At 52.8% G+C, this 26,084-nt stretch overlaps 1 protein-coding gene across 1 annotated transcript in view; it reads right to left on the reverse strand.

Moving 5' to 3' along the window:
• Nucleotides 1-26,084, reverse strand: part of FAM178B (family with sequence similarity 178 member B) — a 96,304-nt gene that overhangs the window by 27,460 nt on the left and 42,760 nt on the right. The window contains 4 exon segments of the mRNA XM_032652270.1: nt 11,149-11,246; nt 11,503-11,679; nt 11,953-12,042; nt 16,251-16,369. Coding sequence (XP_032508161.1) covers nt 11,149-11,246; nt 11,503-11,679; nt 11,953-12,042; nt 16,251-16,369 — 484 coding nt within the window.

A 26,084-nucleotide genomic window follows, 5' to 3' on the forward strand; every position in this document is an offset into this window, starting at 1 on the left:
TCCAGCTCCTGCAAGGGGCAGCCTGTGGGTGCTCTGAGGACCGCAAAGGCACCTGCCAGCTCGGGCCATTAGGGTGTCAGGACAACCACACAGGTCACCGCAGCCCCTCTGGAGGGGAACCGGGCTCTGCTGAGGTTGAACTGCTCTAAGAGGCCACCAGGCATCTGGCCAAAGGCGTGAACGGCCTTTTCCATGTCTCTAGGGCAGCTCAGGAAGCAACGGCGGCGGCCTGTTCCGCCGTGGAAATGCCGCCCAACACCCGGCCCCAGGGCGTCTGCCCGGCTTGCCGCTCCCGGGCTCTCCAGGCCGCCTCTCAGGCATCACGACCGCCTCTCATGCCACCCGCCCCTCAGTCCTCCCCTGGAGTCTCCTATCTTGTACGTGAACATGTGCCACCTGGGCAGGAAGAACAAGGAGCTGGGCTCAGAGGTCAGGGTAAACTCTCCGGCCGTCTGCCCAGTCATCCCCACACCCGCTGGGACACTCACAAGTGTGGGCACACACAGTGCAGACAGGAAGAGGCGGGGGGATTCAGACAGCCTCAGATCCACACGGTGGGGTCCCACCAGGCAACGTGAAGGAGCCATCTACCGGTGCCACCGGCACCCATCACAACACACCTACGGGAGGGAAGTTGGGGAAGCGGTTTTCTTCGCAGAGGGAATGCCTGGGAGGGGCCCAGGGTCCTTCTGGGGAGCAGGTGACATTCCGGCCTGGGATGCAGTGGTGGTTGCACAGACGCCTGGCAAAGGGTACAGTGTCCACCTCTGATGTGTCCTCTCCTGCATGCACAGTATAACCAAATAAAAAGGTTACTGCTGCTTAGTAAATAAAGTTCATGTAGACAATCAACCCAACTTCCATCCTCCTATCTCCCTCCCTCCCTCCCTCTCTCTCTCTCTCTGCTATTATGAGGAAACCCACAGACCACTACGCTTAAGATACCTTAAAAGTCACCCTGTCTCATGTCCTGGTACCCACATATCCGTCCGTTTAATTAGGGCCTTCGTGTACTTGAAGGAAGTCGCCGAACTTCCCACGGCTACCCCTCCCCCAGTGCAACAGCTACTCTCTTCCATCCTTTGGAATCTTTTTGCCATTCTGGGTTGGTTCTTATGAAGTTCCTCAGGGTTGCTGACATACCCGTCAAGAGAGGCGCTCAGAGCTGAGGCTGACACTCATTTTAGGGGCAGCCTCGAGATGCTACGCCATTGACAGATTGGGCCCAAAGTTAGTTCACACGTCTGGCCGTCAAATCCCAGATCCTGTTCTTAATTGTGCAGCTGGGCCTCTCTTTCCCACTCAGCCCATCATTATGGTCTGCTGAGATGTTCCGGCATCTTCAATTTGCTGTCAGTTACATTTATGTTATGTGTGAACTTGACCATTGTTCTATTAATGGCCTCGTCCAAGACCCAGGGTCTGCGCTGGCCAACCTGTCAGTGAAGACGGAACTCTGGGTGGCCGCCTGGGCCTGTCCTCCAGGCCAATTCTGATGGCTAGCAGCACTTCTGGGTGACGAGCCCATCTAAGTTGACATCGCTCAGCCCACGTTTATGTTGTCACAAGATACGACGATCGTTTCCATCAAAGGCCCTACAAAACCCAGACAGCCCTCTCCAGAGTACCCTTCTGGTTAGCCTGTCAAAAACGAAATGAGGCTAGTGTGGTATGATTTATTCTTAGAAATCCTAGAAAGCAGTGTTTCCTTTTCTATGTATGTGCTCACAAGCTATCCCCTGGGGAGTTCTGTTGAGGGACACATCAAGCCCGCAGCACTGAGAAGAAAGCACCTTCTGCACCCTCCCTCCCCATGCCCTGGGAGCTCCCGCAACCCGCCCCCCCCAGGTCTCTGCAGAGTGAGGGCACTCCACCTGCACGTCACCCAGGACAGACTTGAGACATCCTTTTGCGGGAGGGGACCTCAACTCATTTCACACAGCCGGATATTGTCCTACCGTCTCCCCCCCATATCTTAGGCTGCAATTCCCTTTGATCAATATTTGAGTCCAGATGAAAAATTATGCTCCTCGACAAGGAAGACAGAAGCAAAACAGGAATTACGTGGTGTTGTTCTCTCTTCATCACTGTTAACGTTTCCCCACCAGCCCAGAACAGCACTCCTCACTTCGAAAATAACTACACAGGGGACTTGCCTGGCAGTCCAGTGGTTAGGACTCCGCGCTTCCACTGCAGGGAACATAGGTTCCACCCCTGGTCTGGGAACTAAGATCCCACATACCTCGTGGTGTGGCCAAAAGAAAAAAAAAAAAAAAAAAAGCAGAAATTACACAGAAGCCCCTTCTATGGGCCTTAGCTTTTCCCACCAATACTGTCACTGGTCTGTGCTATTTCTCCATTTGCCTTGCTCATGTCCCTTTCTTTCCCTCTTCCGTATCTTTCAAGATCAGAGATCATGCATGAGCTCTGAGTGCAGCCCCTGCACCTCTAGATACTTCCTGCATTTTTCCTCATTGGGTCCATTTGCAAACCACGTTCAAAGTTTTATTGCAGGAGCTCTCTAGCCCCCCTGAACCATTTTTCTTTTTGGAATCTGCTACTAAAAAGCTCTCACTCTCTACTCTTTTTGAAATCTGCCCTTCAGAAGCAAGCACTCCACAAGCATGCTCTCCAAGCCCCTCCTCCATGCCAGGGTCCAAGGACCCAGCGAGCAAAGTCACAGCTCTTGTCCTCACGGCGCTCACAGCCCAAGGGGTCAGCAAGGGGCAAAAACAACCAGGGCTCTGCATCCGGAGGTCTCTCCGAAGAGGAGATGCTTCATCTGAGCCTAGTCTTGGGGGTGAGGAAATGTCAACCAGGCAAAGAGGAGGAAGAAGATAGGGGAAGAGGCTTCTCTAGGAAGACGGAACCGACGTTGAAAAGTTCAAGACAAATGCTCATCACGGGTTTGGGTAGCCGCACAGTTTCGGGATGTGGCTGGAGTGTGGAAGCCTGTGCGGGGACGTGGCGGGGAGAAGGCAGGCTTGGGAAAGTAGGCGCGAAAGCCCTCGTACACCAGGCTGTGCTGTTTGAATTTCATCCCGAGCATAGAAGCCTGAAGGATTTTCAACAGAGGAGTGACAGGGCCAGATGTGCATTAGAAGGAAGAGGCCACCGCTGGACACAGTGGGGATGGGTCACACGGGAGAGAGCCTGGAAGGAGCCAGCTCCGGCTCCCTGGCAGACGTCCAGGGGTGCTGTCCTGAGAGCCTGAGCCGCCGTGGCACCGGAGGGCGATGTGGAGAGGTAACTGTCGTGGGAGATGGGGACGCCTGAAGGGACAGGAGGTGCCCACAGACCACACCCCCCCAGGCTTCAGGCCATGGGCAGATGCCACCGCAGGGCCATGGAAGACAGGAAGAGGTGGTCCCCCTTGGAAAACAGTGACTTCTGTTTCACACGTGCTGAATTTGAAATACTTCCCACTCGGATCTGGTACTGAGCAGAAAAGTCTGGCCAGCGGTATTGACCCGGGAGCCCCTGGCGCGAAGTTGGGGTTGAAGCCATGAAGTGGCTGAGATGGGGTCCTGGGTGGAGTGCCACGAGCTGGACTCTGAAACGGAGATGAGTGTGCATGGAAGTTATGGCAGGAGTGGGGTATAAGGGTGCTCTTGGCATCACTCCTATCAGGGGCGTGGAGGAAGCAGGTCTGGGCCGGGGGCAAGCCAGGCTGCGATGCAGTCACCGCAAAGACCTCAGCCGACCCCGCAAGGGGCTCTGGAGCCGGCAGGGTCCCCGTCTCTCAGAGACATGCAGGGTTGAGGCAGCGGCAGCCCTTTCTACCCCCAGCCCCGGGCTGCTCCCAAGGAAGGGGCCCAGCCAACCTCCCGCAGAGGCACGCTCGAAGCTCCCAGCAGCTGGGGAGAGGCACCCGAGTCCTGCAAGGGGGCAGTGTGGACAGAGTCCCGCCCAGAAAGCCCCCTGAGGCTGTGCCAAGGGACCAGAGAGGAGAGGCTGGGGCAGGACCCTGAGGCCAACCAAAGCTCGGGGAGAAGCGGAGGGGCCACCGAGGATGGCGCCTGAGGGGGAGGGGCCTGAGGAGGGGAGGGTACCAGGAAAACCACACCGTGCAGACAGCCAAGGCGAAAATGGGAAGCTTGCGCACGAGGACAGGCCATTAGGTCACTGGTGACAGAGCGCTTTAGGAGGACTGGGCTGGCGCCTCTACTCCCACAGCCCCCCCCCCCCCCCCAGAGCCACTCATAAAGGGGAGAGAGCGTCTGCTCAGCCACCAGCCCGGTCACGAGGGAGGAGCAGGGGGACCCTCGGCTGTCCTCCCAGCTCCAGCCATGGTCCCTTGACCCCTGGACATGACTTTCCTCTTGCCTCTTGTTCCTCCAGATTTCGAACCCTTCTGAAATCTTGAGGGTCTGGGGCCTTGGTGGACTCCTTCTAGAATGTTCTGGACTTGTCCGTCTCCAGAGGCCCGATTGTCTCTTTTCTCAGGCGAGAACTCCCTCTGAGACACTCTGAGCTCTGAAGAACCCCCGTGTCCAGGGTGGGCAGGGTTTGGACAAGGAGGAGGAGAGAGCTGGGGGTGGAGAGCCTGGACAGCAGCAGGAGCTGCAGGGAGGGGTGGGTGGAGACGGAACTGCCGTTCGAAAGTAGGAGACACACAGAGCACATTTCTTTGCTGACAGAAAGAGCCAGTAGAGAATAAAAAGCTGAAGGTATAAGGACGAGCAAGGATGATGCAGAAGGAAGGTTCTGGAAAAGGCAGGACTGTTGAGATCCTGAATGTGGAGGAGGGATCAGGAGGAAAGGCGGGGGTGAGAGCTGTGGGTCCACGGGGCGTGTGTGCGGGGGCAGCAGTCATCCTGTGGAGAGAGAAGGGGCCCCGCTCTTTGCTGGGAGGGCAGAGGTGTCTCCAGCAGGAAGCCTAGTGGAGCCTGGAATCTGCTGAGGGCCCCCAGGAGGCTGGCTGGCAACTCAGGGCGGCTCCTGGGCAGCCTGAAGGGGTCAGGGGCCGAGGGGGGGAACCAGGGAATGTGGTAGCACCACGCCACGTGGCCATGCAGTTTTCAGGGTGGGCAGATCTGAAGAACACGCAGGAAGGGAGGTAACAGTGGAGCGAGGGACCCAGGAAACGAAGCCGGAAGAGGCTGATGGGCTGGGAGAAGATGAACTGGTCCGGGGCCTTGCACGGACCCTCTGCCCACCCAGGGCGGCAGCGTGGAACCCAGAGGGAAGCGAGGAGGGCTCCGGGGAGCTCTGGTGTGCCCGCACCTGTCACTACTCTCATCCCTGGGGCAAACACCTGGTGACTTTGAAGGCTGCTTTCTCCCAGGGCTGCCTGCTCCTCCCTCGTGACCAGGAATCCGCTTAAGCTGGTGTCACTTCCCCTCTACTTCCAGGGCCACGGTGAGGCAGCACCCGTGGGACATTTAATAAACTTTCGCAGGCGGTGAAGGAGGGTCCTGAGCCTGGGAACATCAGCTTTCAGTGGCAGCTCCCTCCCGAAAGGGCCCGTGGGAGCTGCCGCAGGGGCCTGCGCGGACCTGCGCTCTCCCCAGCAGCTCCTGGAGCCACCCCAGAGGGGCAGAGTTCCAAGACAGACTTTCCTCCAGGAGCCTCCTCTTCCCACTGGCCCCGTTTCAGGTGCTTTGCTCTCGTCTGTACTTCGATTTTTCACGGTTACGCTCAACCTCGCCTTACAGCGCGTCCCTTGAAGTCTTGGTCAACCAGGTGGGGAGGGGGGCGGGCATCACACCCGTGCCGGCGGGGGTTCTCGCTCTGTGCTTAACCAGTCGGCAGGCAGGCAGACGAAGAAAGTGGCAGCCCATCGTACAACAACACGCCCTCCTTCCTGGGGTCAGTCTGGGCACTGAGCCCAGTGGGGCAGCCACCAGCAAGGGGAGAACGAGGCCACCACCACGGGGACGCTGTGGAGGGGGCGGCTAACTGAAGGGCACAGTGAATACAGCGCAGCTGTGAAAAAGCATTAGAAGCTCTTTCCGATCCAGTTCGGAACAGCTGCCAAAACGTACGCTGAAGTGGAAAGAAGGGCGGGGAGGACAAGCCACAAGCACAGATGAGAAATGGGGACAAGGCTAGGTGGTACAGGCACGGGGGAGGGGGAGGGGCGGGTGTCCAAGAGGTACTCCTTGGTGCCTTTTGAATTTTGTTCTGAGTGCTTTATCTATTCAGAAAAAGAAATAAAATTTCTAAGTAAATGAATACATATCATCCATCCCTATGACGAGCCCTCTTTCCCAGCAACGGGTCTCGGCAGGAGGTTTTACCCTAGTTGGTGTGTCTGTTTGAAAGCAGGTGAGGCCGTTCCATTATATTCACTACGAGCATTTAAGGAGCATCTACTGAGGGCCCTCGAGCTATAAAAAAGATACCCTCGGAAAGACACTGGTTCCTGATATCACAGTTTGGCTAACAGATGAACGATGTCATAAATTTAGGATATGACACAGGTAGTTTCAAATCTGTTGGGAAATGATGGATTACTAAGACAGAAGAAAATTGGTGTTGGGTCACTGGCTCTTTGGGGGTGGAAAAAATCAAGTTAGATCTCTGTCTCATACCTACAAAAAAGAGATTCCAGATGGGATTAAGAGCCAAGAGAAACAAAGTTATATAAGTACTGAAAGAAATGAGAACACAATATTTTTATGCTCTTGGGGGTAGGGAAGGGCTTCCTTTTCAAGATAGAAAGATTCAATTACAATCAACTCTCTGTACTATCCATGTACCTTTTCTGTGAATCTAAATCTATTCTGAAATTAAAAGCTTATTGAAGGGACTTCCCTGGTGGCTCAGTGGTTAAGAATCCTCCTGCCAATGCAGGGGACACGGGTTCGAGCCCTGGTCCGGGAAGATCCCACATGCCGCGGAGCAACTGAGCTCATGCGCCACAACTACTGAGCCCGCGTGCCACAACTACTGAAGCCCACGTGCCTGAAGCCTGTGCTCCACAACAAGAGAAGCCACCGCAATGTGAAGCCCGCGCACTGCAACGAAGAGTGGCCCCCGCTCGCCGCAACTAGAGAAAGCCTGCATGCAGCAACAAAGACCCAACACAGCCAAAAATAAATTAAAAAAAAAAAAAAGTTTATTGAAAAAGGGAAAAAAAAATCAGTTCACGGAAGGATATACACAAAGTTTTAAAAAGGACAATTTACAGACTTAGGAGAAAACACGGTGTCCAAAATGTAATAAGTTGCTTATAAATGTAATTTATAAGTTGCTTATGTAATAAGCAACTTATAAATCAATATAGTTAAGAAGATAAATTACCTGATAGAAAAATGGGCGAGATATCAAGAGGCAATTTACACCAAGAGAAACACAAAAGGCCAATAAACATAGGAAAAGATTCTCAATTTCACTGGCAATCAGGGAAATGAAAATTAGAACCACAGGAAGGGATTTTTCACTTACCAGATTAATTAAAACTTAAGAACAAAATTGAGACTACACGGTGTTAATGAGAATGTGGAGAAACAGGCATTTTCATGTCTGTTATTGATTAGTGCAGCTTCTTTTGTGGAGGCCAAATTTTATATATACATACTTTAGGACTGCAATTTCTTTTTTTTTTTTTTTTTTGCGGTACGCGGCCTCTCACTGTTGTGGCCTCTCCCGCTGCGGAGCACAGGCTCCGGACGCGCAGGCTCAGCGGCCATGGCTCACGAGCCCAGTCGCTCCGCGGCATGTGGGATCTTCCCGGACCGCGGCACGAACCGTGTCCGCGGCATCGGCAGGCGGACTCTCAACCACTGCGCCACCAGGGAAGCCCAGGTCTGCAATTTCAAAGAACTTATCTTACAGAAATATTTGGATAGATGCACAAAGCTTGTATATTGGACAAATCTCCAGAACAGGGAACTGGTTGCACGCATACTAGGGAATACTGTGCTGCTATGGGAATGAATGAGGCTCACGTCACACACACACACATATGTGCAGGCACGCCTCGGAGATATTACAAGTTTGGTTCCAGACCACCACAATAAAGCAAGTATTACAATAAAGCAAGTCACATGAATTTTTTGATTTCCCAGTGCATGTAAAAGTTGCGTTTAAACCTACAGACTGGGAGAAAATATTTGCAAGCGATGCGACTGACAAGGGCCTAATTTCCAAAATATACAAACAGCTCCTACTGTTTAGCAGTAACAAAAAAAACAAACAACCCAATCGAAAAATGGGCAGAAGACCTAAATAATAGAGATTTCTCCAAAGAATCTCCAAAGAAGACATACAGATGGCCAACAGGCACATGCAAAGATGCCCATCATCACCAATTACTAGAGAAATGCAAATCAGAACTACAATGGGGTACCACCTCACACTGGTCAGAACGGCCATCGTTAAAAAGTCTACAAATAATAAATGCTGGAGAGGGTGTGGAGAAAAGGGAACCCTCCTACACTGTTGATGGGAATGTAAGTTGGTCCAGCCACTATGGAAAAGAGTATGGAGGCTCCTCAAAAAACTAAAAATAGAGTTGCCATATGATCCAGCAATCCCACTCCTGGGCATACACCCAGACAAAACTATAATTCGAAAAGATACATGCAACCCTACGTTCACAGTAGCACTATTTACAATAGCCAAGACACGGAAGCAATATAAATGTCCTTCGACAGAGGAATCGGTAAAGAAGATATGGTACATATATACAATGGAATATTACTCAGCCATTAGCCATTAAAATAAATAATAAAATAAAAAAAATAATAAATAAAAAATAATAAAATAATGCCATTTGCAGCAACATGGATGGACCTAAAGATTATCATACTAAATGAAGTACGTCAGAAAGAGAAAAACAAATACCATATGATATCACTTACATGTGAAATCTAAAATACGTATCTATAAAACATATCTACAAAATAAACATATCCACAAAAAAACCTGACTCACAGAACAGACTTGTGGTTGACAAAGGGGAGGGGTGGGAAAGGGAAGGATTGGGAGTTTGGGATTAGCAGATGTAAACTATTATATGTAGAATGGATAAACAACAAGGTACTACTACACACGGAACTATGTTCAATATCCTGTGATAAACCATAATAGAAAAGATTATGAAAAAGAAAATATATGTGTATAACTGAATCACTTTGCTGTACAGCAGAAATTAACCACAACATTGTAAATAAACTATACTTCAATAAAAATTTTTTAAAAGTTATGTTTACACTATACTGTAGTCTATTAAGTATGCAATAGCATTACGTCTGAAATAACAGCGTATATACCTTAATTAAAAAACACCTCGTTAAAAAATGCTAACCATCATCTGGGCCTTCAGTGAGTCCTAATCTTTTCACAATAGTAACATCAAAGATCACGGATCACAGACCACCATCACAAACCTAATAACGAAAAAGTCTGCAATATTCTGAGAATTACCAAAATGTGACACAGAGACACGAAGGGAGCAAATGCTGCTGGAAAAATGGCACTGACAGACTTGCTCGATGCAGGGTTGCCACAAAGCTTCATTTGTAAAAAAACCCACAATATTTGTGAAGTGCAATAAAGCGAGGAAGCACAGTGAAATGCGGTCTGCCTGTGTTTATAAACATTTACATACACGTAAATATATATACATATAAGATTACGTAGAACAAATACAAATCACATGGCCTGGTTGGAGCAAATGGGAAACTGGGGCTGGACCACATGGGGCCTTGGAGACCAAACTAAGGTGTTTGCACTTGGCCGTGCAGGCGACAGCAAGCAAGGCAAAGCAGAGACACGATAATCACATGTACCTGCAGAGCAAACAGCCTTTGAAGGAGGAGCCAGGGACAGAATGCCACTGCCACCATCCAGGTGAGAGATGGTGAGATGAAAGCAGGAGGGGGCGGGAAGGAGGTAGCTGATTTAAAGTGACCCAGACGAGGTCCCTGCTTTTGTGGCGCTGACATAGGCAACTAGAAGCAAAGATTTAGGATGTGGAAGGCAGAATGGACAGGATTTCGGGATGAACAGGGATAATGAGGTGGGGACGGGAAAGCCCTCTAGGACTGCCATTTCCGACGCATGCATCACCTAAAGGTCTTAGACAGAGCTTCGAGAAGCCCAGTTCTTTCAAATACACAGCAAAAGCTTTCCTTTCAGGACTGTGGAAAGGCCTCCTCTCTTCCAGCCAGATGCATAGGAAAGAGATCGAGCTTCCCATCTTGGGCTTGAAGTCGAGCTCAGGATGTTTGCTGAGGACAGGAGTCTGAGCAGAACCCCAAGCCTGCTCCCAGAAGCTTCCCCTGGGGAGGGAGTTGCAGGGGGGTGGCCCCAGTGGAGAGTGACTGTGTGGGTACCTGTGAAGGGTCTTCCTGGAGGGGGTCCAGGACATGCCTGGTTGGAAGGGTGGGAAGGGGTGTCATTCTAGGTGGGACGAGCTGCAGACGGAGGGCTGGAGAGGACAGGAGGGGACCTGGGGAGTGGTCTGCATAGGGAAGGGCAAGGGACTCCTTGCGGCTGTGGCCTCAAGTGGGAGAAGGAAGGAGGGGAGAGGGGAGAGACTGGGGCAGGTCCAGCAGCGAATGGGTCTTATCTCCCTGTGGGCTGAGTTTGTTTGTTCACCTCGTTCATTCATTTGAAAAGAATTTACAAAGTGCCAACAGCATGCCAGGCACTGTTCTGGACGTGGGGTGATATGGCAGTGACCCCAGTAAGGGACCTGCTCTCCTGGAAGTGACAAGGAGGAGAGGCAGCCATGAACAAGGAACAAATAGTAAGATAACTTCTGGCAGAGATCAATACTGTCCAGAAAATAAAACAGAATGATGAATGGAGAGTTTGAGAGGGGGGTGGGAGCGGGAAGTGATCAAGAGACAACACACAGCTGAGGTCTGAATGACAGAAGGAACCCTCCCTCCACTGAGGACTGGAGAGGAGCCGCAAAGAAGGGCGGGTGGGGATGCTGCAGGTCTGAGGCTAATTGTACAAGGTGACGGTTTTGCTAAGAAGACCGCATTAAGAAAATGAGGCTTTTTTCCCTTTGTAATGAACTCATTAGTGAGCTGTATTTTTAGTTCTTCCTCCTGGGTTTTTGACATTGGGCGGGAGGGGGAGGTCTGTGGGGACTGATGGGGCAGACCGTGGATCGCTCACAGGGGTTGAGCACAGGTGCGGGGATAAGCCTCAGGTCAGGGGAGACAGAGGTGGAGAAGCACCCACCTGCTCCGGGGCGTCACGTCCAGGAAGAGCTGCACAAGCGCCAGCAGGTTGTGGTGGTGATCAGATGCCCGGCTCAGGGCACAGCACAGCTGCCGGAGCTGTGGGGACAGTGGGCATCAAGGTGGGCTGGGGGGGGCGTGGCCCGCCTTCCACCCTGACCTCCCTACCAGCCCACTGCGTGGGGGCGGGGGGGGTGGGTGGGTGGGGGGGATGTCTGGAGAGTAAGAGGGTGGGTCGTGGAGGCCAGGTAAGGGAGGGAGCAGCGCTGTCCCCACCTGGGGCACTCTAGGGGCCGTGAGAGAGCATTCGCGGTGAGGCTGGGGGCTTGGGCTCGGGCTCAGGGGTCCGCCGTACCTTCCCCGGCCACTCCTGGATGCTGTCCAGGAGCAGAAGCAGGAGCTGCTGGAGGTCGGTCTTGGGCAGCAGGCGGAGCCCCACGTCCAAGCCGGCTCGGCACAGCAGCTCAATCAGGCCCAAGAGGCTCCCATCGGTGTAGGCTCCTGGCTGGGCCAGCACGCACAGCATCAGGAACTGGAGAGCAGAGAGAGCGCTAGGGCAGGGGTGCCTCCCTGGCACTGTGAGCCCTGGGCCCCGCTGGGAAGGAACTGAGAAAAATGGTGAGGCCTGGAGTCGAGGCCCCCTGGGGTTGTCGGGGGCAGGCGCAGGCGCAGGCGTGGTGGGCACGGGCTCCTGTGGCATCCCTCCCGGCCGTCGGCACGGTGCCTGCGATGATGCTCAGCAGTACTCACTGAACTGGATGCTGAACAGGTGTGGACTGTGAGCAGAGGGATGGGTGGGGCTCACCTTACAGATGTAGCTCAGGCTGCTGTCCAAGGCCGTCTCCTGGGGGGTGTCCTGCTGCTCAGTCTGGCTCAGGCTAGCCTCACTTTTAAGCTCGCTGAGGTAAGACAAAAACAAAGGAAAGGAAACTGGAGGAGATGGGCGCAAGGGGAGAAGTGAGGCAGAGAGGGAGCCCGCACTTGCTGAAGAACGACAGAGAGCCTGTGGATGATCCATTCAGCCTGGGACCCTGATGCCCTGTGCGTGCTGGTCACCCACTGCTGCGTAACAAATGACCCCCAAATGTAGAGGCTTAAACACAACAGATATGTATGATTCTGTGCAGTTTCTGAGGGTCAAGAATCCAGAGGCAGCGTGGAGGGGCGGGGAAGGGGGGCGCGTCTGGCTCTGGGTCTCTTGGGAGGCTGCCCCCAAGACGTTGGTGGGGGCACTGCTGTCAGCTTAGGCTTGACTGGGCGGGAGGAGCTGCTTCCCAGCTCACTCAGGGGTCACTGGCCTCAGTCCCTGCCGTGCAGGCCTCGCCACAGGGCTCTGCAACTTGCCCCGGCTTCCCCTGAAGCGAGTGACGTGAGAGAGAGGAGATGCCCGTCTGAGATGGAGGTTGCAGCCTTTCATAACCTAACCCTGGAGGTGACATCGCTTCTGCTGATTTCTCCAGGCCACACGGGCCAGCCTGACCTGGGGTGACAGAGAGCTGCACAAGGGGATGGATGCCAGGAGGTGCGGGGTCACCGGGGCCTCTTGGGGGCTGGCTCCCCAATGCTGCCGCTCCAGGAAGGCCTCCAGCTTTAGTTTTCTGGGACCTGGAAAACAGAAAATCATTCTCCACTGACCCCCAAAAGTCTTCCTTAAAAGCACTCTGTGTCCACACAGTTATGGTGAGTCTGCTCACGCACTGAAAAGGACACTATTTTGTAGCTTACGTCAGGTTAGACTCCAAAGTATCTGCAAGTAAGGTGAAATTAGAGTATAAGTGGTCCTCGGGAACCCCTCCAAAGATGTCCCACTACCATGCTGTCCATGGACAAGCCCGGCATGGCCAGTTTCCCCCTAGAGAGGAAACAGCCTGGATGAAGTTAGAGGCCAGGGTCGTATTGAAAACACCCTCTTTAAAGACCAGAGTCACACTCAGGGTGGCGAGAGTCCTACAGGGAGAGAGGCGCTAGCCGACAGCAGAGCCACACCACCCTCTGCACAAGCCTCCCAGGCACACGCTCCCTGGAGGAGACACTGATCGGGGGCACCCTCACTAAATGACGCTCTTTCTCTGGGCAAGTGTATATTGTTGGTTTCAAATGAGTAAGGTGACTGTATGACAAGGCTCCCTTTGCTGTCTCTTCCACTCCTCCACTCTTACTAACTGGCCTGGAGTTCCTGATAACAGTGGACTCTCTGTAAGTGAAGACGCCGATGATGACAACACTGTCAACAATAACAGCCTCCCGTGTAGCCCCCCCGCCCCCGGCCACAGTTCCCAAAGGCTCTGCTCTTCTTTACTTCTTGGTGCTGCTTCTCAGAGGGGCAAAAAAGAAACCCACCTCTAGGCACCCGGGAAATTGGTGTCAACAAACCAAAGTTGGGAGGGGGTGCGGGACAGGATTGGGATCAGACATTCTTCCAGGTTTTAGCATTTATTAGGGCCAGAGTACGAATGGGTATGGCTGGCGCTCACGCATCTGGGCACACGCTGGGCCTGCGTCAGTGTGTGCAGGGGAGTTCTGGTTTGTACCAGCCCGTGAGCACGCACGGGGCCATGCAAGCATGGGTGGGAATGTTTTCAGATCTCCCGAAGGGTGGGGGCAGCCTCAGAGCCGACTTTGTGACTCTGCCCAAGAGGAGCGGGCTTTCAGACAGTTTGGTGCTGCCAGTGGGAGGAGGAGTGTAGAAAATGTGCACTGGTGATGCGTCTTCTCAGAGCTGGGCAGGGGAAGTGTGGCTATGACGAGAGGCCTCTCTTTGCTGGGAAGGAAGGCCAGCCTTCCCAAGTGGACAGGGGAACAGCCTCCCCTGTGCCACCTCTGCTGGGAACAGCAGGAAACAAATCAGGGTCCTCGTCCCCGGCCTGCCTTTCTGAGGCTCGACTGGGACGTCGGCATCGTGACTGCTGTTCTGGGACGCGGCATCAGCTCATCCCCAGGCCTCCACCTCGGAGAAGAGGAATTCATAGCCTAATAAGCCCATTCCTCTCCCAGAGGCCCCAGCAGGTGAAGGGCAAGTTGAGGGTCCCACCACCAGACTCCACCTGCAAAGCAGCTTCATCCCACCCCTGCCTCCCAGCCTCAACACAGGCTTGGTGGAGTTAGGGCTCTCGGCCCTTGGCCAACAGCCAGGAGCTGGAGTTTGGGCTGCAGTGACATTGTTCTACACTCTTAAGAGAAGTATGTCAGTTTCTCTATTTGTTTTCCCCTATTACTGTTCGAAAAAATAATAAAGTGACCCTCTGCACCTTCTCTGAGGGAAGACTGTAAGGGAAGCTACAAGCACTGCCGCCACCATAACCAAGAGCCCAGCAGTGTGTCGGGTGCCCCACCACGGGGGCTGCAGGCAGGGTGCTCTCCTCAGGCCTGCACCGCCAGACCAAACCAGACCCGTCATCTGGGCTCTGCGAGACCGAGGTCAATGCAATGAAGAGGAATAGATGCTGTCCACTTGGCAGACATCAGACGATGCGCATATGGTCCAGCAGCAGCAGGGCTGTTCCCTTCTGGAAGGAAATCCTGAAGCATTCAATGAGACGGTGATGAGTTTTAAGGAAATCTGAGATTAGGGACAACTGGTGAAAGACCTGTCTTTCTCACAGCAACGAGCAAGCCAGCCAAGCCAACCCGTGCGCCCACGTGTGCCCTCATTTCCAGTCTTGGCCACTGCAAGGCTTGTGGGTACCCTAGAGGAGCCCCAGGGCACCTGTTTGGCCAGCGGAGCCTTAGATGGTGACATCCCGAGAGGTCAACAGAGAAGCACTCGACGTGGAACCAACTGACACGGGACGAGCCTCCAAGGAGGACGATAGAGAGAAGACTGCCTGCCCTGAAGATTCTCTTGTGGCCCATGTAACCGTGAAGGACGTCACACCCTTGGTGGAAGAGATACCAGAATGTTCTTGGTGTTCCCTGAATAGTCTAGAGCAGGGGTCCCCAAGCCCTGGGCTGGTACAGGTCCGAGGCCTGTTAGGAACCGGGCCGCACAGCAGGGGGTGAGCGGCAGGCCAGCGCGCGAAGCTTCATCTCCCGCTCCCTGTCGCCCACGGCAGGCTGGCACATGGCAGGGTATTGGCAGCACAGCAAGTGTGGTTTGGTCTGGTTTGCTTTGGCAGACAATTACCAAACACAGTCGTGGAACAGGTTCTTAAGAAAGCTTTGGCCTTCCCCTAGAGAAACACCCACCCACCACGGCGCCCTGAGGGCTTGTCGGCAGGCGCAGCCTGTCTGGGGTTCTCAAACCAACTGCTCAAAGAACTCTCAACACAGAGTTTGGATGTACTGTAACTGACACCTTTACAACCCATTCACCCAAAACGAGTCGTCTATGTATCGTCCGGCTCTGTCCCTAGAGGGTGGGGACAAATTAGCATCGCTGCCCAGGGCACAAAGGGGGCACCCATGACACAAAGTGGAGCACTGTGGAAATTACATGTAAAATTGTGCCTTGCTGGCCATGAGCTGATATTAGGTAATGTGCCAGGAGGGGCTTGGAGACAGACCAAAGAGATTGGGACACGTCTTAGGAGAGGAGGGGCGGCGAGAGCTGAGTCAGGAAGGGGCGGGAACAAATGCCAGTCAGAGCGGCAAGACTCAGCCGTGCCTGGCTCGTCCCTGCCTCGAGGTTGCGTCACACGCCGTTCATTCGTGGTGCGCAACCATACTCAGGGGTACCTGTGTGCTGGGATTCCCTCAGACTCTGTGCTTCACCGTTTGGGCTAGAGCCTGAGCTTGGTATCTTCTTATTTTTAACCTCAAAAAATGCACATAATTTGGGAGTGCCCTGGTGGCCTAGTGGTTAGGACTCCGGGCTTTCACTGCTGTGGCCCGGGTTCGATCCCTGGTCAGGGAACTGAGACACATAATTTAAAATATTATGGCATATGACATTTACAGAAAAGGAAATACTTTAGTGTTTCCTAGCATGGATATATGTTTAGAAGAGTCTATTTGTGGGGTAATATCTTGTTTTGTTTTGTTTTTTACATTTTTCCTGAGGTGTAATTGGTACTACACATATTTAATGTACACGATTAGATGGGTCTGAACTGCTTTCAGTGGCTGTGGACCGCATGAGGAAGGACACCGAGGTGGGGGAGGTACTCACCTCCCATCGTGCTGGAGGGGCCCCGGGGGCTGCAAAGCAGGGCTGTGGGTACCCAGTCTGTGGAACGCGGCCGTGACCTCTTGCAGCGAGGGGCACCACAAGCTCGTGTCCGCATCTGTCAGGCCAAGGAAGGGTGGGGGGTTAGGGAGGGCACAGCAGGACAGGCCACACTGCGCCCACAAGCGGGGTGGGTAGCCCCATCCTCGGGCAGCACGGGTGTTATCTGGAGCGGTGAAGACACCAGTGGTTTCAAATACTTGCTGGCGCTTTGGGAACCTGGACATTCATTCTCCCGTCTTCAAGCTATGGCCACCTTGACGTGCAAGGGACCGGGGAGGACGGCACAGTGACCATCTCCACCAGGCAGTCGTTGGGGCACTGAGCTGCCACGAGCTGAGCCAGATGCCAAGTCCTGAACCAGAGGCCTCGAGACAGCAAGACTCAGGAGACACCAGGCTCCGTGGCCCTGGGCTCTCTGCCACCAAGGGCTGAGGCCAGCTCTGCACCTACTGTGGGCTCAGCAGTGCCTTGGCGGCAACGTCTAGGCACTCCCAGGTCCACCGTCCCTGCCAGGGCCCCTCCTTGCAGCCCAGGACGCATCTTCTCAGCAAGCTCGAGCTTCGAGGACATTCTCTCTTAACAAGACGTGAACGATACTCTGACCACATCAGCAAAGGGGAAAAACCTTACAGACTGAGGGCCTTTTCTCCTGTCAGGCTATTTAAGGATATTTTCTGAACCGGGAGAACAGAGAAATAACAGGCAACGCGGTGGAGCGTATTTCCCAGAGACGGCTGCACCTCTGCACCGCGCTCCACGTGCTCTCCTGCACTGCGGCGTCCACAGCCTCAGCGGGGGGCAGCGCCCACGTCTCCACCCTCTCACCCCTCCACATCATCTTATGTACTGACTTGATTGCTTTTTGTTTGTCTTTCCCCATTAGAATGTAAATTCCACAAGGACAGGGACTAGGTCTGTGCTGTTCATCCCTGCACACCCAGAGCCTAGAGGAGTGGCCAGTGTGTGGAGGGAGCTGATGGATGGATGGATGGATGGATGATGATGAATGAACACATGAATGGAGAGCATCCTACACAAACCTGACCAAGCAGTACATGACTAAGAGGGAAACTGGAAAAACGTCACAAGCTGGCAGTGCTGAGAAGGCAAATGAGGGATCTGACAGCGGGTGAGTTGTGGGAATCGAGAGTGTGGAAGCTGGGCCAGGAGCGTATGAGCAGCTCAGGCTTGAACCTTCCCACCTGAGGGCCCCCCTCGATGGACCCCACCACGTCACCAAAGACAAAAAGGTGACCCAGTAGAACCCCTGACCTCAGGGAGCTCAAGTCTAGGAGGGAGAGGAGCCAGGCAGATAAACAAATACAAGAGAGTGTGTTCCCGCAAAAATCTAAGCCGGGGAAAGGTATGGAGCCTACTCAGGGAAGGGAAGGGGGCTGGGGGAGGCGGAACGGCAGGTGGGAAGCACACGCCCGGCAAAGGGACAGAAATGACAAAGAGCATGAAAGAGCCTGGCACATCCAGCGACCCAAGGCAAGAAACAGGGCGTCCTCAACGAGCTGAGGTGTCTCGGCAACGGTCCCGTGTGGCTGCAGAGCCAGCAGACGGTGGAACGGCCGGCGGAGGGTCTGAGTCCCGTCCAGGGACGAGCCTTGGGCCGGTCGGCATCGAGTGTCTCTCTCTGGAAACGTATACGGGTCGAGGCTCACCCAAGTAGTAATGAGACTCTGGGAGGAGGAAAAACCTTCTTGTTTGTTTATTTTTTTCCTCTTGGGCAGCTTAACAAGTCCGAGAAGGGTAATGCTACCCCTTGCCCGCTACACAAATTAGCTGGGAAAAATGAAGGCTGCAGAACACAATGAGAGAGGACTGTTTCCCTGAGCCTGAGCCATGGGGGACAGTGTGGGCGGCCGGTGACCTTGCCAGGGAGGGGAAGACGGTGTAGCAAGAGAATCAACCCAGCGGGGCAGCGACATCCTGCCCACAGCCTTGGACCCGGCTCCCCACGGCAGCCCCCGCAGGTGCCTCTGAAGCCCCGTGACAGCAGCAGTGCAGACCCCACCAGCCAGAGGCCCAGCCTGGCCTCGGCTCCTCTCCCTGCGCCTCCCTGGTGATTACTCCACACGCCCGCTCCACCCGGGGTTAAGGTGTCAGGAGCGGTCAGAGAAAGGGGCCTGGGTCACCTCGGGGTCAATCAGTCCCCATCCGACAGCCCGGGAAGTTGGTTAAGTGAGGACAGGCACCGAGAGCCCGTAATTAACGCTGCCTGTAAGTAGGCCATGTGCTCAGCTTTTCCTGAGCACGGTTTGCCCGAAGGAGGGTTTTCTGGAGAGCTGACACAGAAGAAAAGTCTCGCGAACTCAGCTCCTCTACGCCCACAGCACGGTCATCTGAGGTGATCCCCCGGGGAAGCACCAGGGCCCTGGGCCGTGTCCAATGGCAGCGCCAACAGCCCCGCGCATCTGGGCTCTGTTTATTAACTGTGAATCTGAAAGCTCTCCTGGGATGGAACTGAGGCTTCGGGGGAAGTCAGGGGAAGAAAGGCATCAGGTCTGAAATAAAAGTGACTTTTCCATCTGCGACTCCGAAGCAGCTTTACGTCACATAACCCACTCTCCTCGCACCATTTCCACTAAATGGGACAACCATGCACATCCTGAGAACCCTCCTCAGCACTGGCCATGCCAGCCCCCCTGCCCGGGCCTGCTCACCCCTTCTTCACACCCACCAGGTCCCATCCTGGGCCTTAGGGGAGCAGAGTCTTCAGACATCTGTCCTTGTCCTCCTTCTCCCCGCCCCCAAATCGAGTTGCTAAGGAGCATTCTGGGTGTTGCAGGCGCCATCTGACTGGGTCCTGATTCTCTGACACCGTCTGAGACCCCTCAGTGCCACAGCAGGCGGAGTCCCCGTCAGCTGTAACGGGGGTGCTGGTTCCCAAAGGAACGCAAGCTACCGACCCATCACACACCCGAGCGTGGGTGGGGCTCACAACATTTAGGGGAGGCTTAAAATCGTATGGTTTCTTATCCTCCCAACTCTGATTACTTAACTCCCCTCAGCACTCTTGTATTTAAATTGAAACTTGTTTTACATCACGGGCTTTAGTCAATCAGCTCTAGCTCTAGTCATTTAAAATTGTTATTCAGTCAACAAACAGCAAGTGAACAGCAGGCGATTAAAGTTCTGGTGTCATGCAGCTGAAGGTTTCGTGGGGAAACAGAAAACGCTCACGAAAAATAAACATACTGTGCCCGGGTGTGTAAGTGGTGGGGAAGGAAAGGGGTCAGGGTGACGCAGGGCGATGCTACGGGCGGGCGGAAGAGCCCTGCAGAGACCTGGAGGGGAGGGGCCCGGCGCCCAGCCCACAGACCCACCCCTCTGCGGGGCTAGGAGGAAGGGCGAAGGAGACGTTATCAGAGGGATGATCCGAGTGTGCGGTAGAAACACAAAATCCTACCCAGCCCACATTTCAAGAACACGCACGTTTCACTGCCCCAACTACAGCATGAGCACGGGACAGAGCCTCTCACGGCTTCCCCACAGAGCACCGCCCCGGCGGTGGGACCCTGATGCGCCCCGACCCAGACCCGCTCGCTGCCGCTCCGGCCTCTCACGCCCCCTGGCTCCCCCCAAGACCTGCGCTGCTCGCTTTCTTCCTAATCTTCTTGTTCCTTCTCTGCTGGGCAACCCACCCTGCTGGCCCCTTGTTTTCCCTTTTCTTGCCATTCCCCCGGAGCTCAGGCCCTCCCCACGGGGCCCTAGAGCCTCCCTGCCTACCTCGCTGTATGTAACGCAGCGGGCACCCACCCCTCCACACACTCCCCTCACCACACACCACGCTACTCACACACATCCCCACACACGTACCAACACGCCCCACCACACAGATGCGTGCACACACCACCCATTCACACACACACACAGAAGCTCTGTCGGCCCCTGGTCTGCTGATCCACGAGTTGAGGGTGTGTGCAGGGCAGGTGATGCCGTCCCCAGGCCACCTCTCCTCTCCCCTGCCCTCCGTAACTCACACCACTGCCCCGTGTCACCTAACACCGTTGAGCATCCCAGGCCCTGTGTGTAGGACAGACCTACACTGAGCCAAACCACTGAACCCATGGTATCTGCTAGAATTAGATTCAGCTGCAAATAACAAAAAGCCCCCCCCAAACAAAAAACCCACCTGGGCTTAATAAGCTAGAGTTTTATTTCTCTCTGATGAAAAAGAAGCCTGGAGTGGGCGGCCACACAGTGGCGACCTGACTGATCTGTGGGACCCTGGGTGACGTTGCTGCTCCACCGTTCTCAGCAGGTGCCTCTCCTTCTCAAGACCACCTGGCAGCCCAGGGTGGCTGCTGGAGGCCCGGCTATTATGTCTCACCTCCAGGCAGCTACTTCCTCACTTTGCTACTTTAGTACACATTCTTGAGGTTTTTTTTTGTTTGTTTGTTTGTTTTTGTGCGGTACGCGGGCCTCTCACTGTTGTGGCCTCTCCCGTTGTGGAGCACAGGCTCCGGACGCGCAGGCTCAGCGGCCATGGCTCACGGGCTCAGCCGCTCCGTGGCATGTGGGATCTTCCCGGACCGGGGCACGAACCCATGTCCCCTGCATTGGCAGGCGGACTCTCAACCACTGTGCCACCAGGGAAGCCCTCTTGAGTTGTTTTTAAGGATGCAAGGCCCCTTCAGTGTGTCTCAGGAAGGCAGCAGCAAACTACCCTCTCAAGTTTCAAAAGCAAGAATTTGAGACTGATTCAGACTCAACCAAAGACGTCCCAGTAACGTCCCTGAATGCATGGCCCACCGGTTCTCTCTCACTTTGGAACCTGCAGTTTGGGGAATGCTCCTGACCTCTGGAATAAAATGAAACAGAAGACACCAGGGACTTCCCTGGTGGCGCAGTGCTTAAGAATCCTCCTGCCAATGCAGGGGACATGGGTTCGAGCCCTGGTCCGGGAAGATCCCACATGCCGTGGAGCAACTAAGCCTGTGCACCACAACTACTGAGCCTGTGCTCTAGAGCCCGCGAGCCACAACTACTGAGCCCGTGCTCCGCAACAAGAGAAGCCACCGCAATGAGAAGCCCATGCACCACAACAAAGAGTAGCCCCCGCTCACCACGACTAGAGAAAGACCGCACGCAGCAACGAAGACCCAATGCAGCCAAAAAAACAAAACCCCAAACCCCCAAAACACAACAACAACAACAGAAGAAAAGGTATCCACACACAGCACCTTGGGCAGCAGACAGTCTAAGGGAAGGTGGTGTCTGCTGTCTGTTCTGGATCAGGGGCCCAGCTAAGAACCTAAGGCAGTGGTTCTCAGACTTGTCTGCACAGTTTGGAATCACTTAGGGAGCAGCTTCAAATATTGCTGCCACCTGTGTCCCCCCCGCCGTGACTGTGGTTTAATTAGGGTGGGTGTGGCCTGGGCTCTGGAATTGTTAAGAAGTCCCAAGTGATTCTAATACCAGCCAAGTTCGGAAACCCCTGCGCTAAGGAAAGCCGTGGCCCTCACACCAGAGCGGCACCCTGGGGCCCATCCTCACTTGCTCTGGCTGATAATGCGGGCGGGGGAGAGGCAGGAATGAAAGGAAGGCAGCCCCAGGCCAGCATCACTCCCAGGGCTCCCAGCCTGTCTCCCAGCCTTTCTCAGCCTGGCCGCACGTCACGACCACCTGGGAGTTGAAAAAAAATCCTGTACCAGTACTATTCTACGTGTGTCCTGGGAGATCAAAGCTACCCGAGCCCAGCAGCTCATGGAGGGCACCCTGTGACCCGGCTGTACAGGTGGTGGGCCAGAGTCAAAGGTCCAGGGAGATGCCCACTGAGCTGGGGTAAAGCACGCGTGCTGGTCCCCACGGGGCCCGCGGACCCCGTGTCCTGACCTTGGAGGAGCAGACAGGCAGCTCCCCAGCTGACTGACCGCGGGGTTTCAGAGGGCCTGGTGGGGAGAGATGCTGACGTCTGCTGTGGGAAACACACACGGTCCCGGAGACGTGGCCACTCATTCAACGGATATAGTCCGCGTCCTACTGTGTACTCGGCTCATGGAGCTGCCAGGGACGCAAGTGAAGGCTAAAACAAAAACGAGCAAAGACATGGTCCCTGAGCTCTGGGGCTCACAGCCCATCGGGAGAGACAATATGAATCAAAGTATCGACACATCAGCTATAACCAGAGCCACAAAGAGTGGGAAAGGGATAGTGGGAGTAGAGGAAGGCGGGGCTGGATGTGGGGTGGGAGAGGGGGGCAGTGCAGACCTGCCTCGGGAGGCAATGCTAGAGAGGCCGTGTGAGCCCAAGGAAGAGGTGGAGTGAAGAAGGCAAAAGCCAGGGAGTTGCTGGGAGGAGGGAAGAGAGATCCTGGGTGGAGAAACCGGCACATGCAAAGGCCCTGCAGCAGGAGGACAGATGGGGGTGGGGGAAAGAAAGTCAGTGAGGCCGGAGCACAGAGCGCAAGACAGAGAAAAAGATAAAATGAGCTGGACTGGGGGGTCAGGCTGACCACATAGGAAACTGTGCACTCCATACAGAGAGTATGAAGCTCAGGCTTTCCTAATTATCTGTAAAATGGAAAAATAATACTATCTACTTGTTGGATGGTTGTGGTGACTGAATGAGACTGGCAAAGCCCTGTGCTCAGTGCCTGGCACGAGCTCTCTAGAAATGTTAGCTATTATTCTTAATGAAACTACTTTTATCATCACCACAGACAATAACATGTTTCAAAAATGAGGATCAATTATGAAGCTGAATTACTGTTATTGTCGTGTTCCTGTTGAGGGCTCTGGAGGGGCCGTGCTGAGCCAACGACAGTTCACAGTTCCGAGGGAGCTGATGCCGGGTGGGCATCTCCCGGGTGGTCCTCAACGTGTCTTCCTGCCCATGTGGGTCCACACAACACTCTCCCGGCACCAGGGTGCTGGGGCGGCAGACCTGGATCCCGGCCTGACTCTTGGGGCCTGGGGATAGAGGCACCTGCCCTGTGAGGTTCAGAAGTGAAGGGCACCCACACGTGAGCACAGAGTGGGCCCTGGGCCTGGCACGTAAGTGCTCCTTGCACGTGTGTGATCCACGAATAATAAGGCCATGTGGAGCCCTGAGGGGCCACTGTCCACAGGCTGGGCCTCCAGTCCGGGAGGCTCTAGGGGCTCTGGATGGATTGCTTCCTGCCACTCCAGCTGGAGACTGCCCTGCCCACCATGGGAGACAGATCAGGTGAAGGGAGGACAACTCCTCGTAAGACTGCGAAGAGTAGAAAGCGTCAACCGGATCTTATAGAACTAAGGGGTTTTTGACTGCTTGAAAACCATGCGAGGAAACAAAAAGAAAAACAAAAACCAACCAGCTGAGAACAGGCTGAGAGATAAATGGCCAAAACAGAACTACAAAAATTAAGAGGTGCAGACAGTATTTAGAACATTTGTGCTGCTTAGTTCCTTCAGTTTCTCTAATGATCTCCGATTTATAAAGAAGTACATTTTTGTTCTGATAACAGCTATCATTTTGAGTGTCCCCTGTACACCAGGTGTTTCACATACATAATTGCTGCTAACTGAAAACAATCCTTGGTGCTCAGTGCTGGCCCCTCAGGTGAGAACTGGGCATCTGACTGCCCAGTTCCACCTGTGTCCTGATGCCACTCCAATGCTGCTGCAGGGTTTTGCCAAGGGAGTGACTTTCGGACACCCTGACTCCACTCCATCCACCCCATCCTACACGCCATCACCAATCATGCATCCCTGTGTTCCCATGATATGCGGCTGCTCAAAATTTCTAATAATGAGTCTGCCCAGAGCTCCAATCAAAGAATGCTTTTGCTGCTCTCCAAACTTTTTTTTTTTAACTGGAGTATAGTTGCTTTACAATATTGTGTCAGTTTATACTGTACAGCAAAGGGAATCAGCTCTATATATACATATATCCCCTCTTTTCTGGATTTCCTTCTCATTTAGGTCTGCTGGTCTGCAAACTTTTTTGATGGTACATACCTGTCATTAAAATTTTTTAAGTTATACCTCCAACAAATACACATTTATAAGCTATGTAATTGCACAGTGATACTAATATGTTATGTATGTGATATAACATATTAAAAACAGAAGTTAACATGAGCTACAGTGATCTAAGTTTCCAACTTAAGAAACTGGGTGGGGGGGAGTGATGGGGAAGGAAGCAAATCAAACCCAAAACAAGCAGAAGAAAGGAAATAAAGGTAAGAGCAGAAATCAGTGAAATAGAAACAAAAAACTGTAAGGAAAATAAATGAAACCAAAAGCTAGTTCTTTGAGAAGATCAATAAAGTTGATAAACCTGTGACCTGACTGATCAGGAAGTAGAGAGAAACACAAATTACCAATATCAGAATGTGAAAGAGACCATCATCGATTCAACAGACATTAAAAGGATAATAAGGACTTCCCTGGTGGCTCAGTGGTTAAGAATCCGTTTGCCAGTGCAGGGGACACGGGTTCAAGCCCTGGTCAGGGAAGATCCCACATGTCTTGGAGCAACTAAGCCCACGTGCCACAACTACTGAGCCTGCGCTCTAGAGCCCACGAGCCACAACTACTGAAGCCCACGCACCTAATGCAGCCAAAAATAAAATAAAAATAAATTTTTTAAAAGGATAATAAGAGAATATTATGAAAAAGTCTATATCAATAAATTTGACAATTAAGATGAATGGACACAAACTAACAAAGCTTACTTAAGAAGAAACAGACATCATAAATAACCATATATGTATTTTTAAAAATCAGATTTGTAGTTTAAAATCTTCCCACATGAAACAAAGCTCAGATGGCTTCACTGGCTATTTTTACCAAACATTTAAGGAAGAACTAATACCAGTTCTACCCAAACTCTTCCAGAAAATTGAGGAGGAGGGAATATTTCTTAACATATTCTATGAAACCAGCATTACTCTGATACCAGAACCAGAAAGAGAAAAGCACAGACGAATATCCTTCATGCACATAAATGTAAGAGTTCTCAGCAAAAATTTACCAAGCTGAATCCAACAATACATAAAAAATTAATATATTATGACCAAATAGGATTTATTCCAGAATGCAAGGATGAAGGAATAAACATTCGAAAATCAGTCAGTGTAATTCCCCATATTAAGAGACTGAAGAAGAAAAACCATATAATCATCTCAAAATCCAATATACATTCCTGATAAAAATTATCAGCAAAGTACAAGTTTATTAAGATTGTAGGATACAAGGCCAGTCTGCAAAAACCAAGTGTATATCAGTACACTAGAAATTAATAATTTGAAAATGAAATTAAGAAAACAATTCCATTTACAATAGCATCAAAAAATACAATATTTATGGGCTTCCCTGGTGTTGCAGTGGTTGGGAGTCCGCCTGCCGATGCAGGGGATGCGGGTTAGTGCCCCAGTCTGGAAGGATCCCACATGCCGCGGAGCGGCTGGGCCCGTGAGCCGTGGCCGCTGAGCCTGCGCGTCCGGAGCCGGTGCTCCGCGGTGGGAGAGGCCACAGCAGTGAGAGGCCCGCGTACCGCAAAAAAAAAAAAAAAAAAAAAAAAAAATAATAATAATAACATTTAGGAATAAATTTAGCAGAAGAATTGCAAGACTTGTATACTGAAATGTTGAAAGAAACTAAAGAAGATTCAAATAAATGGAAGGATATCCCATGTTTATGGATTGGAGGACTTACTACTGTCAATTTCCCCCAAATTGGTCTATAGATTCAGTACAATCCCAATTAAGACTGCAGTGGTATTTTTTTGTTTTGTTTTTATGCAAAGGACCTAGAAGAACCAAAACAACTTTGAAA

The sequence above is a fragment of the Phocoena sinus genome, chromosome 13 (genome assembly GCF_008692025.1).
Source record: "Phocoena sinus isolate mPhoSin1 chromosome 13, mPhoSin1.pri, whole genome shotgun sequence".
NCBI lineage: Eukaryota > Metazoa > Chordata > Mammalia > Artiodactyla > Phocoenidae > Phocoena > Phocoena sinus.